Source organism: the organism of the source record quoted next, unplaced genomic scaffold (genome assembly GCF_019419815.1).
Source record: "Pyrus x bretschneideri cultivar Hongxiangsu unplaced genomic scaffold, Pyrus_bretschneideri_v1 Contig13, whole genome shotgun sequence".
Classification (NCBI taxonomy): Eukaryota; Viridiplantae; Streptophyta; class Magnoliopsida; order Rosales; family Rosaceae; genus Pyrus; species Pyrus x bretschneideri.
Window position 1 is genome coordinate 6,820,540 of NW_025999424.1, and position 18,471 is coordinate 6,839,010.

Genomic DNA, 18,471 nt, shown 5'->3' on the forward strand with positions numbered 1-18,471 from the left:
TATGCACTTTGGTGCGAATTCTAATAAAACTAACTGGATAGTAGTATGAGAACATGAAACTTAATATCTTTTATTTGATTAAGAGGCAAAGAATGATATTATGAAATTAAGTGTTGGACCCTCAAGTATGAGCAAATTACACTTGTGAGGAAGGTCAACTATAAATATAAAAGCCATGCTACATCAATGTGGCACATCTAAATACAACATTTTCAAATTGTTATGAAGGTCATTTGACACTCCTAGGCATTAACTGGCTCCGCTAGTGTATGAATTTATGTCGATCTAGCATATGTTAAAACAAACTAGTAAGAAAAAACTAATTCTCACAGATTGAATTTTTGGGCAGTCTTCAGATTAAGCTATGTGCACATAGTGCAGCCAAAGTTCATGTTTGTGCATGTTCGTTTATGATAACAAATCAGCCACTATAAAAAGGCTCATGACATCCCTAGTATTTGTATTACAGCACCGAAGACAAAAAAACAGAGCATTCAGCTTCACCGGGACAAAAAAAATTAAAAAAATGATCTGGAATATGAAAAAGAAAAAGAAAAGAAAAAGAGAATTAATTATTATATTTTATATTCCTGTTTCTTAGTTTGATACAACTCCAAATATTTCATTAAGTCATTCCAGTTCAGTCCTTGAAACTTGTTCAGATCATATGATAGTTCAGTGCAACAAATGCATTCTAACTAGTCAGTTATCCCCAAGTCGGCCTGGGTAAAACTATAGAAACTGGAAACTTCCTCTGTAAGCTTTCCAATTGTATTTCTGAATTAATTAGTTTGTACACTGTGAAGACATATATATAGCCTTTGGCTATTTACAAAGATACCCCTTAACTACCTACCTTATAACAGTTCTAACTAATCACAAACATTAGCACAGCTAAGTACATTTAGAGATAACAGACTATTTTACAGTAACTGAAATGGGTGACTTGTCATTTTCCCTAATACACCCCCTCAAGCTAGAAGGGGAATCAGAACAGATTCCAATGGGTAGCTTGGAGCACAAGAACTGAAATCGACTTTTGGATAAGGACTTGGTGTGAAGATCAGCTAATTGGTCTGCACTGCAAACATACTGAACTTTGAGAAGATTAGCTAAAACCAATTCTCGAATATAGTGGTAATCAATCTCAACATGCTTTGTACGAGCATGAAAAACAGGATTAGATGCTAGGGAGATGGCTGAGATGTTGTCACACCAAAGTGTAGGCAGTGTAGGGATAGGGAAGTGAAGATCTCTGAGGATTTTGCAAACCCAAGTAAGTTCAGCAGCTGTATGAGCTAAGGAGCGATATTCAGCCTCTGTAGATGACCGTGCAACAGTACTTTGTTTCTTAGCACTCCAGCTAATGAGATTGGAGCCTAAGAACACACAATAGCCACTGGTAGATCTTCTATCAAAAGTGCAGCCAGCCCAATCAGCATCAGAGTATGCTGAAAGATGGGTTGAACCCTTGGTGAACCATAAACCATGGGAAAAAGAACCTTTAAGAAATCGAAGAACTCGTTTAGCTGCCTGAAGATGTTGTTCCCTGGGAACATGCATGAATTGGCAGATCTGGTTGACAGCAAAAGCGAGATCCGGTCTAGTCCAAGTAAGGTATTGTAATCCCCCAACAATAGAACGATATTCAGTGGGGTTGGACAAGAGAGGCCCACTGTTATCTAATTTTGTGGAACTAAGGGGTGTGCAGCACGGTTTGGCACCCTCCATGTGTGTTTTCTTAAGAAGATCAATTAAGTACTTGGATTGATGAACAAAAATGCCATGGGAGGATCTGTGTACTTCTAAGCCCAAGAAGTAGTGTAAAGGACCAAGATCCTTGACTGGAAACTGAGAACTGAGTTGAGTGATAAACTGTTGACAGATTTGAGAGTGAGGACCGGTTACTAGAATGTCATCAACATACACAAGAACAATAACCAAATGAGGACCATGACGAACAAACAATGAGGCATCGGATGAAGATTGTTGAAACCCAAGAGAATGAAGAGCTTGAAAAAGTTTATCAAACCAAGCTCGAGGAGCTTGTTTTAGTCCATATAGGGATTTCTTCAACTTACAAACTGAAGTGGGAGAATTGGGATCAACAAACCCAAGAGGTTGTTGCATGTAGACATCCTCCTTTAAGTCACCATGAAGAAAGGCATTGCTTATATCCAATTGATTGAGAAACTAGTTATGTTGGACAGCAAGACTGAGTAAGATCCGAATGGTAACTGGCTTGGCAACTGGACTAAAAGTCTCTTGGAAGTCAATACCTTCTTGTTGATGAAAACCCTTTGCCACTAGTCTGGCCTTAAATCTGTCAATGGTGCCATCAGCCTTTTTCTTAACTCGAAACACCCATTTACATCCAACTATATTTTGGGAAGGATGAGAGGGGACAATGGACCAAGTACCAGTAGAGATCAATGCATTATACTCATCTTGCATTGCAGCTCGCCAATGAGCATGCTTAGAAGCTTGCAGGTATGTACTAGGAACATAATCAGTGTCAACAGGAAGAGGATGCTTAGTTGCTGCATAGGCATGAGGGAGAGATTTATAAATGCCAGCCTTGGATCGTGTGATCATTGGATGAGAATTAAGAGGAAGAGGAGGAGGATTGGACTGACTTAAGGGTAAGGTGGAGGATTCAGAAACAAAGTCAGAACTGGAAGCAGCAGGGACTGAAATGGGTTGAGAAGAAGAAGGATGGGGAGAAGCAGAGGCAGAAGGAGAAACAGGTGAAGAAGATGGTGCACGGCTAGTAGAGATATGGGGAATATATTTCTCAAAATAAAGATCCAAAGAGGAAGAGCTTGCTGGTGAGGATGGGTTGGGACAGAAACAGGGAGGCTGCAGGGATTGAAAAGGATAAGAACTTTCATCAAAGACAACATGTCTGGAGATGTAAATTCGAGTGGTGAGGGGATCAAGAAATCGATAGCCTTTGTGTTGAAGGCTATATCCGAGAAAAACACAACTTTTGCTCTTGGCATCTAATTTGCTGTGAACATATGGTTGGAGCCAAGGGAAGCATTGGCAACCAAACACTTTAAGTTTAGAGTAATCTGGGGGTTGCTTGAATAATAATTCCCATGGTGATGAGGAAAGACCAGATATGGGAAGCCGATTAATAAGATAGATGGCAGTGGAGAAGGCTTCAACCCAAAATACATGAGGAACATTAGAAGCAACTAGCAAAGTACGAGCTGTCTCAACAAGATGCCTGTGCTTTCTCTCAGCACAACTATTCTGTTCAGGAGTATGTGGACAGCTAAATTGGTGAAAAATGCCATGTGTACTGAGAAAGGAAGCAAAAGCGGTACTGATGAATTCACCCCCTGAATCTGAGCGCAAAACTTTGATTTTATTGCCAAGTAAATTTTCTACATAAGATTTGAAGACAACAAATGTAGAAAAAACATCTGACTTGGACTTCAAAGGAAAAAACCAGCTATATTTGCTAAAGTCATCAACAATGAGCAAATAGTACTTGAAACCACTGTTTGAGATAACAGGCGCTGGACCCCACAGATCACAGTGTAGAAGTTGAAGACTGTGAGTTGTTGTTGAAGAAGAAATTCCAAAAGGAAGCTTATGATTCTTGGCAAGAGCACAATCTGAGCAGAAGAAATCAATAGTAGACTTGCCTTGTAAGGACAGTTTATTAGTAGAAAGTACCCTTCTGAAAATAGAGGAGGATGGATGACCCAAGCGTCGGTGCCAAACTTTGACAGGAGCCTTGACACTGAGCAGAGCTGAGGGAGAAGAATGTGAAGAAGAGCTGGAGCCTTGAAGAGGGTAGAATCCATCTCTAACGGGTCCCCGCAAAAGCATCTTCCCCGAAATACGATCCTTGACAGTGGATCCATAAGGGTCAAGGGTCAATGAACAGTTATTATCTTTGAGAAACTGATAAGCAGACAAGAGATTATGTTTCATGTAGGGAACGTGTAAAACATTCTGCAGCTGAAAGGAAGTATGAGGAGTATGCAAAGCAGATGAACCAATATGATGAATAGAAAGACCTTTACCATCACCAATATACACTTTATCTTCACCAGTATAGGGAGTGGGAGAAGAAATGTTGGCAACATCATTAGTAATGTGAGAAGTCGCACCCGAGTCAATCAACCAAGGCTGAGCTGGTTTGGCAGATTGATTGACATACATAGCAGCGAGTTTAGCTGGAGGAATCCGACCACAGATGTCAGGATTCATTCGATCAAAACAATCAAGAGCCTCATGACTGTTAGAACCACAGATTTGACAAGGAACTTTGAAATGGGAAGAGCCTTGAAGATGACGAGAGCCTTGAAAGTTACGATTTCCACGAGTGTTGGAGTAATTGCCACGGTTCATTTGAAAATTGCGATTGCCTCTGTGAGAGAAGGAATGGCCTCTGTTATGTCTGCCACGATTTGCAGATTTTGATTGTTGCCAGGATGAAGATTGGTGCTGAACAGCGAACACAGAAGGAGTAGGTAGCAGAGGAGGCTGAGAGTGCACCGAGAAGGCTTGAAAAGGTTCAGCAGCAGAGGATGAACTGATATTTTTGCGTCGAGCCATGGACAGTTCTTTAGTGAGAAGAAGACCATGGAGTTCATCAAGAGAGGTAGAGGACAATCGAAGCATGATTGAGTCAATGAATGACTCAAAATCATCAGGCAAGCCATGAAGTGTGGCTGCAATTAGGTCGCGATCAGAAACGGAGGCACCAGCAGCTTGCAAGGAGTCTGAGATTTCCTTAATTTCTTGAAGATACTCGGAGATGGAGCGAGAACCTTTCTGAACAGATTGGAGACGCGACCGTAATTGATGAATATGAGCCTCTGAAATTCCACCAAATCGCTGTTCAAGCTTCAACCAGAGTTCGCGAGACGAAGAAACACCCACCGTGAAGGGGATGATTTCCTCAGAAAGTGTGGAATTGAACCAGATCAAGAGATTTTGATCTTTTTCGTACCATTCCTCAAAGGCAGGATTAATGCTGCGATCAGTTAGGAAAGGCGATGGACATACATCAGTACCATCAATGATTCCAAGAAGCTTGTAACGCCGTAGGATTGGGCCAAACAGCGCACGCCATGGCAAATAGTTCGATCGTTTCAGCTTGATCGGCACCATACTGCCGATGTTATGGATCGTAAGGGAGGTGTAGGAACTCAGAGGACTTGGATTTCCAGAGAAATTAGGGTTTTGAACCGACGGAGAAGACGATTCAGGTGGTGGCGAAGATGATTGCGCCGCCATAGCTTGCAAAGACGTTGATGCAAGAGAGATCGAAGAAGAGAAACTGAAGAATCAGAGGAGAAGAACAGAAAGATCGATCAAGAATCGATCGATCGATCAAGGCGAGGGAGCGGAAGGATCGATGCGGTGAAGCAGAAATGGCGTGATACCATATAGAAACTGGAAACTTCCTCTGTAAGCTTTCCAATTGTATTTCTGAATTAATTAGTTTGTACACTGTGAAGACATATATATAGCCTTTGGCTATTTACAAAGATACCCCTTAACTACCTACCTTATAACAGTTCTAACTAATCACAAACATTAGCACAGCTAAGTACATTTAGAGATAACAGACTATTTTACAGTAACTGAAATGGGTGACTTGTCATTTTCCCTAATAAAAACCATTTCAAGTTTAACAGAAGGTTTTTTATTTATTTATTTATAATTTTTTATAATCAAAATGATCTCTGAGATTAACATAACTAATCACTTTGGTCCCTGTGATTTGAAATCGATAAAAGTGGTCCTTGAGTTTGTCCACCATCAATCGTTTCGGTTATTCTATGAAAAGTTTTATTAAATAATGACCAAAATGACAAAATATCCTCCATTTAATAAATAATGAGCTAAAATGATTTGACATAAATTGAAGCTATTTTTTTTCATTTTATTCTTATTTAATGGATATTTTTTACTAAAATGATTTATGATAGACAAACGTGGTGGAATGCGATAACAGCATTGCGCACGAATCAAGCATTCTCTTTGAGTCCCATCTCCTTTCTTTGTACTTAAAAAACACTCACATCACTCAATTTCACACCAATTTGACACTAAAATTTCCTAATTTAATTTCAAATTGGAAATGGGAACTGTTATTAGCACTCAAAAAATTTTATTCTGCACTCCTCACAAGTGTATTTTTCTTTCTAATTATAGAAAATTTAGAATGCTAAATGAGAATTTTAGAGTGCTAATAACAATTCTCTTAGAAAATTGACCTTTAGAAATGCGAAATTGTACAGATTAGGTGGTGAAGAGCTTGAGGAACTAAGCAAGAGCGTAAGTGAGGAACATAGCAGGGAGAGCGAGGTCCAATGGGATCGACGATGCCATCAATGGGGAGGACGAGTCGTCGCATCTGCAGCCGTCATCACCTGGTCCATTCTCTCTCACGAGCAAGACAATGGAACCTAGAAAAGAGAGAAAGAGAAGGAGTATGAGGGCTGGTTTGGTATTGCTGTGCTTTGAAAAAAAGCTGATTCTGCTGTGTTGTGAGAATAAGCGGCTGTGAAATAAAGCAGCAGAGTGTTTGGTAAACTTTTTTGTAAAAGTGCTTTTGAAAAAAAAAACAGTATTATAGTGTTTGGTAAACTTTTATGTAAAACAGATGTGAAAAAAAGTCGATTTTTCAAAGCTGGGTTTTGCAGCTTCTTGTTTTTGGCTTTTTTTTCACCAAAAACTGTGAAAAAAAGCTGAAGCTGAATGTTTACCAAACACAAAAACAGCTCCCAGCTTTTTTTTATACCAACTTTTTTCATAATCACCTCAGTACCAAACCAGGTCTGAGTCGCCTGGGCCCCACAGTCGAGTTCAACCAGGAAAAAAAGGTTGGTGGATTTTTTTTCTCTCTTACTTTTTTTTTTTTTTTTAATAAATGCAGTGGATTTGGTAAGAAGCAAGAAATATAGAATTTTTTATTTTTGATTCACTGTGGAAGAAGCAAAGTAATTTCCATGAAACAAGAAATTATCTTCATCCTTCACAAGTAAAGTGCTTCTTCTATCCCTTATTCGGTACATCACATGAAACTCAGAAGTTTTAAGGTCAATTTTGCATTTTGATTCTCTCACAGAAGTTTTAAGTTTTATTAAAAAATGACTAAAATGATAAAATATCATCAATTTAACAAACGATGAGCTAAAATGATTTGATATAACTTAAAGCTATTTTTGTTATTTTATTCTTATTTAATCAAGATTTTTTTATCAATTGATGGCGGACAAACGTTTCAGAATGTGATGACGACATTCCTTGGGAATCAAGCATTCTCTTCGAGTCCCATCTCCTTTCTTTGTACCTTAAAAAACTCACATCACTCAATTTCACATCAATTTGACACTAAAATTTCATAATTTAATTTCAAATTGGCAAACTGAGATGCAGAAATGCGAAATTGTACGGACCATGTGGTGAAGAGCTTGAGGAACTGAGCGAGAGCACATGCGAGGAACGCAGCGAAGAGAGCGAAGGTTCGATGAGATCGACGCCGTTGTTGACGGCGAAGACAACGTTGTCGCATCCGCAGCCGTCGTCACCTAGTCCATTCTCTTGCAAGAGTCAAGATTGTGGAAACTATAAAAAAAAAAATAAATAAATAAAAAAAAAAAAAAAAGGGGAAAGAGGATGAGGAGTATGAGTCGACTGGGTCTCACAGCCAAGTTCAACCCACCAATCAGAGATGAGTTGGAATGGATTGTCACTGTCCAATCAGGACAATGGGACTGCTAGATTTTTTTTTTTTTTTTTTTTCGCATGTTTGTCGATTTGTTCTCTTAACTTGTATAGAGCTGACAATTTTCTGCTTGAACTTTAATTTTAGCCGATTACCCCCTGAACATATAATTAGCTAATTTCCTACTTGAACTTTAATTTTAGTCAATTAGCCCCTGAACTTTTATAAATAGCCAATTTCTCTAGTAACGCTAGTTTAGGGAGGAAATTGGCTAATTATAAAAGTTCCGGGAGGTAATTGGCTAAAATTAAAGTTAGGGGGAATTGACACCTCTATACAAGTTATAGGGGCAAACCGACAAATACCTCTTTTGTTTTTTCTCTTACTTTTTTTATTACTTTTTTTATTTTTTATGAATGCAGTGGACTTGGTAAGAAGCAAGAAATATAGAATTTTGGAATTTTGATTCACTGTGGAGAAGCAAAGTAATTTCCATGGAACAAGAAATTCTCTTCATTCTTCACAAGTAAAGTGCTTCTTCTATCCCTTCTTGGGTACATTATACATAACTCATAAGTTTTAAGATGAATTTTGCATTTTGATTCTCTCTCCTCCTATTTCCCAATCCCTCGTATCCTCACTTTCATTCATAGCGTGTGAAACAAATCTTCACCTTTGAATTAGCTTGGAATTGTTTTGAATGACTGAACGGAAGGAAGGGATAGGAGATGTGAGAATCTGTCAATTTTAGGGTAGGTGGGACATGACATAGCAGCGCTCGCTATTGGTGTTATGCCGCGCAAAACACCTGGTCCGACAGGCCGTATGTTAGAATACCACCTCGCAACATGTTGGATCTGTGTCCGAGTGGAACCAAAATACAAGAGGTCTCATGGTTGCATGAAAGGTGCCCTATAAATGGCATGGTAGAGCAACCCGATCGAAGCTTTTCAGGAACCACAAAAGGGGCATTCACAACAAGACGTTCGACGGGATTGAAGTGAATAAGAATACTTACCACTACACCAGCAGAATAGTCGTATTTTGTTCGAATCCGACCTCAAATCTAAAACCGAAAGGCCTTTTCTTTTCTTTCTCGATTGTTTCTTTACACAATGAAGATCCGAACAACTCTCTCCACAATTCCTTTACAACCTCCGAAGAATTCTTTCTTTTTCATCGAAAAAAATGTACAGCTAACTAAACAAAGAGTTGCAACACACTCTTAAGGGATCATCTTCTGAGTATCGTCCTCGGGTATGGATGCTGATGAAAAAGAACCACTATATTTGCTGGGCATTGGTGTATTCCTTCGAGAACTGCGTTTTGTTAGGACAACTGCGGGCTCCTTCTCAAATTCCTGGGCAGGCGCATCATTCTCGCTGTCATCTTCACCCCTGAAAACTGGGTGGATGTACGCATTTTGAAGGAAGCCCTTCATGTTCAGACTCGGCTCTCTTGTGCGTTCTAATGTATCTTTCATCATTGCTTCCTGCAATCCACCATAAGAAAATGTTCATCACAGTCAAATCACTTCGACCAGCACAACGAAGAAGTATGGCAACCAATAGTGAATGCAACAAACCTGCAAGGGATGTCTGATGAAAGCAGGTTCGTAACGGCCTTTGCAGAATCTATGGAACCATATGGTCAACACTGGGAGTGTGATGAGCAGTGGAGTTGACTGAGCAGCTTCTTTTGTGCTTAACAATCCCATCAGCAGCAGTTGTGAGACAAGTAGTGCTGTTATGATGCGCCCGTGGACATCAGGCCAGAATGCCGCAGCACTTTCATACTCTTGATTATAGACGTTTATAATCTAGAATCGACCAACAAAATGCATTAGAATTTCGCAGAATTACTCAGTCAAGAAATGAATATCTCAACCAAAAAATAACTAAACCCTTCTCTTGGAAAATGTCACAACTTACCTGATGACGATAAACAACATATGCCAGGGCAAAGAATACTATTATGAACGGAAGTAGGATTGGTGACACCACAGCATAAACAAGGCCAAGTAAGAAATATAGTTGTATTTGAGGTTCACCGGTGTTGAACCCAAGGGTTCCGGGATCCATGGCCTCTTCCCTATCCTTTTCAGTCTTCACCAAGAAGAAATTTTTCAGGTGATATATAATCAAGGGTTTCAACCTTAGAATCTCACCAGCAATTCCGGCCCACCCATCAACCATTATATAAGTGATAAAGAAGGTTGCCTTCATTGGAATTGAAACACCAATTGTCTTCGGGATCCTGCAAATAGCCAATTAATTATCAAAACTTTTTGCATCAAGCATCACTGTCGATATCAGATACAGAGCAGACAAAGCTTATATTCATTGCAGTCTATCAATTTATGCACGCAAGAGATGATGTCAAAACTTGATTGACTTGCTTTCTTCCACGATCTCACATTAGTGTATTTGTACGAAATGAAAAAGTACATTCCATATAACTAACCATCAGGATACTGCAAACTAAATGGAGTTGAGGTGCAAATATAAGGACATACTCATTGGCAGATTGGTGAATGAATTCATCTAGTTGTTGAAATGCAGTTCCAGTGATTATGCTCCCAAGAAATACATTGACAAATTGGAAAATATAATATCTAGTAGCCGATCTCCTCTCTAGAGCTGATACACTACTGAAACCTTCAAATTTGGACATTACCATCAATATAGAGGGAAGGAATATAAGAAAAATCTTCAAAGCAATTCCAGGCAGTAAACCTTGGATAAATGATTTTATGAATTTCCTGCATGAAAAAATGGGATGTTGTTATTGCAAAACGACGGTATAAAAAAGTAATTAAGAGCTGACCATCCAGCCAGGGAACATTCAAACAAAGATATATTATATAGAAAGAAAATACTCACACTTCAATAATGGGCTTTAGGAAGGGGGCTGCTTTCTCAATACCCTCAATGTTTGCAAGGGACTGTACAAATGCAATGGGGATCATAAAAAAGAAGGTGAGGAAGAAGAAAGCAACAGCAGCTACAAGCCTCCTAATTGTCAATGTAACATAGGGGATAGCCAAGTTATCCCAATAAACATCACGGGGTTCTGGAGCCCACTCAGTCAACCATATAGTTGTTCTGGATTGTTGAGTTTGTGCACAAACAGCGGCACCCCATCGAGTTCTGAAGGAAACAAAAGCTGCTGGCATGATAGATTTAGGGCTACTTGTAATCTTATCTCTCTCCAAGGATATCTGTCAACAATAAATTTGATTTGAAAAAGAAAGAACATAAGTGTTCCTATAATGATTCATCTATAAAAGACGAAGAAGTAGTCAATCAGGACTTGAGCTAACTCCAAAGCTTTCCTTGTCCAGTGTCATATAGAAGCAACAGTGAGCAAGACTGGTGGAACAAATTTTACAGTAGTTAAAGGATACTTACTTCTTTTGATAGCCTCTCAGTCTCAGATGTATAAAAATCAATTGCATCCACCCGTTTACCCCAAAGACCAAGAAATCCAGTCTGCTCACAAGACGTTGTTAATGGAAATGAGAAATAGCATGATGAAAAGAAAAAGGAAGGAAACAAGAAGAGAAGTATTCAGTTGACATTGTAGCAGTACAATCTGATGGCTGGGGCCATCTTTGATTCTAGAGCAGAGGCGAGGAACGCAGTACAATCTGCTCTTTAGAAAAATTTCAGTTTTTGTTGACAAATATGGTTCTCTTTCCCCGAAATTTTGTGTTCTAAGTTCTAACTTCTAATCTACCTTACAATTCAAAGGAGTTGACAGATTATTCAACCAAGTTACCTGTTCATTGCTGCTAGATTTGAGGGATTCGTTTTACTGCTGTAATACTGTTAAAAAAATTCTTACTGTTGGCATCTGAATTACTGAAATTGTTTAGGGTTAAATCTACTAGTTAAAATCTCCTCCTCTTAAGATTTTCTTTTGTTTAGAAGCTTAATTCTGTTTTATATTTTGGGATGATGTGAAAAGCTTACTTTGATGCACTAAACGATGTAACACTTTGCTTCTGTTATTGGGTAAAGTTCAGATCTTTAGGCCTATTTAAAGGGAACCCCATGTGTTCCTTTTAATTTTGCATACATTTATATTTATATTTTTGTTTTGTTTATTTATAATAACCGTCATGTTATCTTTTTTTTCTATTTTTATTTGGTATTGAGCTCGCAGATTGTGAAAAACGAACTTAACCTTCCACTTACTTTGAGGAATATTATTAGACCATAGTTTTAGGAGCATCATAGTTATGGGTTAATACTGATGGGATTGGGAGCTATCAAAGTTTTTGTGAGATTACAATTTTGCCTTTTTCTATAACTTAAAACCACAAGGGTTTTATATAATTAGAGGCCTGAAGTTTGAGCCGATTGATATTCCCATAAGGGGAAGTTGATTTCCAGTGAACCACTAACTCCAAGGCTCTTCTCTTCCTCTTACCATGCAATAGGATTTTACTAACTCCATAATTCCTTGGTAAAAATCATCATAAAATCACTCTTTTCTTTGTTCTCAGTAATACTAAACGGTGTTGTTCTCAGATATACTTCGGATTCAACCCGTCAATGATAGGGTCTACTTTCCAAAATGGTATCTTAAAGGGTTAAGGTGTTGTCCGAAATTTTTATAGAGAGCAGAATGTACTGCGTTCCCCGCCTCTGCTCTCGAATCAAAGATGGCCCCAGCCATCAGATTGTACTGCTACAATGGCGGAATGTAATATGTCAACTGAATGCTTTTCTTCTTTCTGGATGTGATTTGTAATGTTTGCCTTCTTCGACTGATTACGAGATTTTGGCCCCTTACAGTGCAGGCTAATAATTTTTGTTCCCATTGCATTCCTAGCCTATGCAGTCATGGTTCCAGTCAATTAAAGTGAAGGTCCGCCGTAGTTTTGATTTTGTGATGATGGTAGAGAAATGAATTTGAGATGGGCTAAGGTTTGAGAGCAAGATGGAGAGAGCCCTGACGGCTCGAGGCTAGAGAAAAGCAGCTCTAAGTTTTGGGGTTGGAAATGGGAAATTCTATAAATACTAAAACTCAGTTGAGGAGCTTTACGGTGAAAGAACGGAATTGCACTGCCTCCTCTCTCACCCACCGCTTCATCCATCTCTTCTGTCGCTCTCAGTCACCGCAAAAACCTCAAACCAACAAATCCATTTCCAGAATTTCTCTCACAATTAGCCATTCTATCTCGCTCACCGCTTCATCATCGACAAATCCCCACCGCCGCCGCACTACAAACCCATCTCCGCCATCCACCGGAAAACCCAAGAAGAAATTTTGATCGTCGGCCAACACCCGGACTGTAGAAAAAGGTATGTAGGCTGGCTTGACGGCTGTAGGACGGCTTATTCTTCCAATAATAATATTATATACAATTACACAAGGACTCCAACCATATTCCTTATTTGTCTAACACTCCCCCTCAAGTTGGAGAGTGGATGTCAAGAACTCCTAACTTGCGTAACATACCCGAAAACTTTTCTTTCCCAAGAGGTTTGGTAAACAAGTCTGCCAACTGTTGTGCCGTACCCACATGCTTGGTCTCTATTGTGCCATCTACAATCTTATCTCGTATAAAGTGACAATCCATCTCAATGTGACGAGTTCGTTCATGAAAAACAGGATTGGCAGCTATATGTAACGCTGCTTGATTATCACAAAATAAAATGGAAGGACCATCCAAAGGAATGTTCAAATCCTTCAACAAAAAACTAAGCCAAACTATCTCGCAACAAGCACCTGCCATGGCCCTATATTCCGCCTCTGCTGAAGAGAGCGAAACGGTTTTCTGTCCTTTCGTCCGCCAAGAAATCAAAGAACCGCCCAAGAATACACAATACCCAGTAGTCGAACAGCGAGTGATAGGGCAACCTGCCCAATCAGAATCACAAAATGCAGTTAACTTGGTCTGGTTGTCAGAACGAAATAATAAACCTTGATCTGGAGTAGCCTTCAAATAACGAACAATACAAAGCGCAGCATCCATATGAGATATCCTTGGCTTGTGCATAAAACGGCTTAGAACATGCACATAATATGTGATATCCGGCCGAGTGATAGTGAGATATATTAACCGACCTACTAATCGTCGATACTTTTCAGAATCCTTGAGAAGTTCTCCTTTATCAGATAATTTTGTGTCATCCATAGGAAAAGCAATGGGTCGTGCTCCCAAAAAACCATAGTCCTTGAGAATCTCTAATGCATACTTGCGTTGAGAAATATAAATCCCTTGTTTGGAACGAGAAACCTCAATACCCAAAAAATATTTTAAATCACCAAGGTCTTTTATCCGAAAATGATCACGGAGAAAAGACTTCAGAGAATTAATGGCACTAGCATCATTGCCTGTAATCACAATATCATCCACATAAATGAGCAAAGCTGTGAAAGAAATACCAGACTTTTTAGTGAACAATGAATAGTCAGCTTTGGATTGTTGAAAACCGGCAGAAATGATGGCACTAGTGAATTTGGCAAACCATTGGCGAGAAGCCTGCTTAAGACCATAAAGTGACTTGTGAAGGCGACACACAAGATTCTCCCCCTGTCGCCGAAGACCAGAAGGAGGAGACATATAGATTTCTTCATGTAAGTCACCATGTAAGAAAGCATTATTAACATCAAGCTGATGAAGAGACCAAGACTGACTAGCAGCAAGAGCAAGAAGACAACGCACCGTAATCATCTTAGCAGTAGGAGAAAAAGTGTCATGATAATCAATACCTTCAGCCTGAGTGAAGCCTTTAGCAACCAAACGAGCTTTGTAGCGGTCAATGGAGCCGTCGGAATTGTGCTTGAGTTTGTACACCCACTTACAACCACTGGGAATTTTGCTAGGGGGCAAGGAAGTTAAAGTCCAAGTACCATTAGCATGTAAAGCTTGAAGCTCCTTAGTCATAGCACGTTGCCAATTGGGGTCAGTGGCAGCCTCGGCAAAGGAGGAAGGCTCCACAGTCCGACTGACAGAGTTAATGTAAGAAAAATTCCTGGGAGAGTAACGGTGATAAGAGAGAAAATTACAAAGTGGATATCGCGTACCTTGTGTAGAACCGGGTTGCGAAGTCGAAGATGGGTGGGATGGCAGAATCACCTGCGAGCAAACGTAGTCTTTTAAATAGGATGGAGGTTTATGGGCACGGGAAGAGGTGCGGGGAAGGGGAGGATTGGTAGGTAGTGGGGGGTTAGGGATGTCCGTGGGTAAAATGGTGAAAGGTAAGGAAGTAGCGGGGGGGGGGGGGGGGGGGGGGGGGGGGGGGGGGGGGGGGGGAAGGAGGGGATGCCGAGAGGGCAGGGGCATGGGGAGGAACGGGTAATGGGGCAGCAAGGGAATCTGTGGGAGGCGTGGAAGGGAAGGAAGGTGGAGGAGGGTGAGGCGTCGGGGTAGGAAGGGGTGGGTTATATGTAAAGTCCAGAGGGGGTGGGATGGGTAGGGTAGGCGAAGAGGATGAGATAGGAGGGTGAGAAACGGCATAAGGGAAAGTACTTTCGTGAAAGATGACGTCTCGACTAGTGAAAATGCAGTGATTGTCGAGATCGTAAAGGGTATAGGCCTTTTGTCCATGAGGATAACCGAGAAAAATGCAACGATGAGCCCGAGGGGAAAATTTGGTGGTGGGAGTGACAGAGGTGGCATATGCCAGACAACCAAAGACGCGGAAGTGGTCATAAGATGGAGTTTTCGAAAAGAGAACCTCAAATGGGGATTTATGATGGAAAAGACGGGTAGGGAGACGATTGATGAGATAAGTAGCGGTAAGAACACATTCCCCCCAAAACTTGATAGGAAGATGGGATTGAAAACGAAGGGCGCGAGCGGTTTCAAGAAGATGACGATGTTTTCTTTCAACAACGCCATTTTGTTGGGGGGTATAAACACAAGAAGTTTGTAAAAGCACCCCATGATTAGAGAAAAAACTACGAAGAGATAAAAATTCACCACCATTGTCAGTACGAATGCATTGGATGGTAGTGCGGAATTGGGTAGTGACATAAGCAAAAAAATCCTTAATTAATTGTTGAGTGTCGGATTTATGTTTCATGAGGAAGACCCACGTAAAGCGAGAAAAATCATCCACAATGGTTAAGAAATAATTAGCACCAGAAAGAGAAGATTGACGATTCGGGCCCCAAATATCACAATGAATTAAAGCAAAAGGGAAAGTTGATGAAATTGAACTCAAAGGAAAAGGTTGACGAGTTTGTTTTGCCAATGGACAAACATCACAAATATGACTAGAATCAAAAGTGCAATTAAGAGAGCTAGATGCTAAAGCTTGCAAACGAGTGGAGGAGGGGTGACCAAGACGCCTATGCCAGAGGGAGGAGAGGATGGTAATGATGTTGCAGAGAGGTTGACGGGTGGGGAGAGAAGAGGTAAGGGCCACAAGGTAATACAGATCGCCACGTCGCTTACCCACACCAATCATCGCCTTCGAAACCAAGTCCTGCAAAACACACCAAGAAGGAAAGAAGGTTATGGAACACGATAATCCATCTGTAAGTTTACCAACCGATAAAAGGTCCACTCGGAAATTAGGGACACATAAAACATCCTTCAAAGTAACTGAGGAATTTAAAGGAAGAGTGCCGGTAAAAGTAATGGGAGCGGAAGCACCACTAGGCAAAGAAACAGGCGGCAAATGTGAAGGAGAACGATTAACCAAACATGAAGTGGAAGAAGTAATATGATCCGTAGCACCACTGTCAAGAATCCATTGACCATGACGAGAGGTGACAGGTAACAAACTTTGGGCAAAATCAGTAGTGAGCACTGCATTGGCCTGAGGAGGGGTGGTGGTGTCACGTAGAGCAGCTAGAACACGGGAGTGCTGCTCGGCAGAGAGGTCAGGCATGGCAAGCTGCAAGTCATGCAAAGTGGGCTGGGTCCCGTGCACTTGGTGGGTCGCTGAAGTAGAAGAGGAGGCGGGGGCCTGGGTGCCTTGCACGTGATGGGCCTGGGTGAAATTATGGGGCCGGGAAGCAGAAAACCGTGGCTGCTGGGGAGGACTGGAAGGTGCATGGCTGCAGGAAGAACTGGAAGCAGTGGCTCGGCGCGGTGGTCGCCACGGTTGGCCATGGAGGGGATGGCCAACGGGATAGCCATGAAGTTTATGGCAGGTGTCTCGGGTATGATAATCAAAATTGCAGTAGGTGTAGTGGAGGGGAGGACGAGCAGAGGAGGGACGGGACGGGCCACGAACAGCCATGGGAACGGCAGAGAAAGCTGCCGAAAAAAAATTAGGGCTAGGGTTATAAACCTGCTCTGTATACCATGTAGAAAAAGGTATGTAGGCTGGCTTGACGGCTGTAGGACGGCTTATTCTTCCAATAATAATATTATATACAATTACACAAGGACTCCAACCATATTCCTTATTTGTCTAACACGGACTGCAACATCGTCTTGAGTCTGTAGATTCCACCTCCAAATCCTTTCCAACCCTTTTGCCCAAAAGCTCTGTCACCGATTTGTGATCAGGTAAGATATTGGGGTTTTTATTTGGCATTTCATTCATGTTTTCTTTGCTTAAAATAAGAGAACAAACTCAAGCGCTCAAACCAACAAATCAAATTCTACAAATTCTCTCACACTCAATCGAACCTATATATTGTTGTAGTAGTTGCAAGGACTGGAATCTGGCCTGCAGAAATGTTTATGAATTACAAAACTTGAAATGCACTTGCCTGGTTTGATATGTTCAGGTGAGCTCTGAGGCGGATAATTGTTCGGCTGTATATGGATTTCCTTTTGTTGGACTATGCTGCTTTAAAGTACTGGATAATCTGGATTGGTGCTATCAGTGAAAATGTCTCCTGTGTTGCTTTGGGGACTTTATTGATGCAAGTATTACTTTGTTTTTTATTTTCTTACAAGTTTTCAATCGAAAAAATAAAAAATAAATGCTTCATTCGTATGCATTCTATGTTGCTACTGAGGTTTACAATTATCTTTTATATTTTGGTTTTTATTTTTTCTCCTTGAGTAATATTTTCCTTTTACTGCATATTGTATCTTCTGTTTGGAAATGCCTCTGTTTTTATCTTGCTGATAATGCCTCTGTCAAAATTTTAAGGGCCTTTCTTTGTTTCATCCTATCATTTTCCTCATTTTCTATGTCCAATTATGAAGCGTCTTTTGATTTTTATTGATATACAGACCTTTTCTTTCTCTAATTATGCACTCATTTAGTACCCACATTTAAATTAAAATGTGAAATAAAAATCAAACTCTTCTAATTATGCACTCATTAGTGATATACACATTTACTAAATGAGTTGATGGATTTTTATTGATATACAGACATTTTCTTTCTCTAATCACGAGCTGACTAACTTTTTTTCTATCAACTCTTTTTAATTTAAATGCAATCATTTAGTACCCACATTTATCTGATAGAGCAGATGAAAAAAGGCAAACATGGATTATATATGCACCTTCATTTCATTTTCTTATACGTTCTACTATTACGAGATAAATTTAACACCCATCCATACTAATGGTTCCCGTTTTCAAAATTTGTAGAAACCAGCGGTGAACCGTTGCAGGGAAAAATTCAGAAAAGAAAACACCTCTACATATTCAAGATTATGTCTAACTCTCGCAAACTCGAAGCCGGTATGCTATGCCATCAGCTACCTCTAATTTTGTAAACCGTTAATTCTATCTTAAAATTTGAAATGATGAATCCTTATAATTGAAATGCCAATGATCTGAATCTTATGACTGAATTATTACAGTTCTGTAAGATTTATTGATTACTTTCTTTCAA

General features: G+C 40.1%; 2 protein-coding genes across 2 annotated transcripts; both read right to left on the reverse strand.

Annotated features, from left to right (window-relative positions):
* Nucleotides 1-918: 918 nt before the first annotated feature.
* Nucleotides 919-2,130, reverse strand: LOC125474751 (uncharacterized mitochondrial protein AtMg00810-like). The gene has a single exon (XM_048578727.1). It carries the CDS (start codon nucleotides 2,128-2,130, stop codon nucleotides 919-921), a length of 1,212 nt encoding a protein of 403 aa, XP_048434684.1.
* A 6,636-nt stretch (nucleotides 2,131-8,766) lies between these two features.
* On the reverse strand, nucleotides 8,767-11,487 carry LOC125474752 (calcium permeable stress-gated cation channel 1-like). The gene is made up of 8 exons (XM_048578728.1): nucleotides 11,480-11,487; nucleotides 11,291-11,348; nucleotides 11,110-11,190; nucleotides 10,582-10,919; nucleotides 10,215-10,460; nucleotides 9,631-9,955; nucleotides 9,285-9,518; nucleotides 8,767-9,191 (listed from the first exon to the last, which is right to left on the reverse strand). The coding sequence occupies exons 1-8, from the start codon at nucleotides 11,485-11,487 to the stop codon at nucleotides 8,925-8,927; spliced, it is 1,557 nt and encodes a 518-aa protein (XP_048434685.1). The 3' UTR covers nucleotides 8,767-8,924.
* Nucleotides 11,488-18,471: the final 6,984 nt, after the last annotated feature.

Bases quoted from the DNA above. Each gene is read 5' to 3' on its own strand.
- LOC125474751 (XM_048578727.1), bottom strand. From the start codon at position 2,130: ATGCAACAACCTCTTGGGTTTGTTGATCCCAATTCTCCCACTTCAGTT.
- LOC125474752 (XM_048578728.1), bottom strand. The intron at 10,920-11,109 runs GTAAGTATCCTT...TATTGTTGACAG, and splicing joins CTGAGAGGCTATCAAAAGAA to ATATCCTTGGAGAGAGATAA. The intron at 9,192-9,284 runs GTTTGTTGCATT...GGTGGATTGCAG, and splicing joins TCATCAGACATCCCTTGCAG to GAAGCAATGATGAAAGATAC.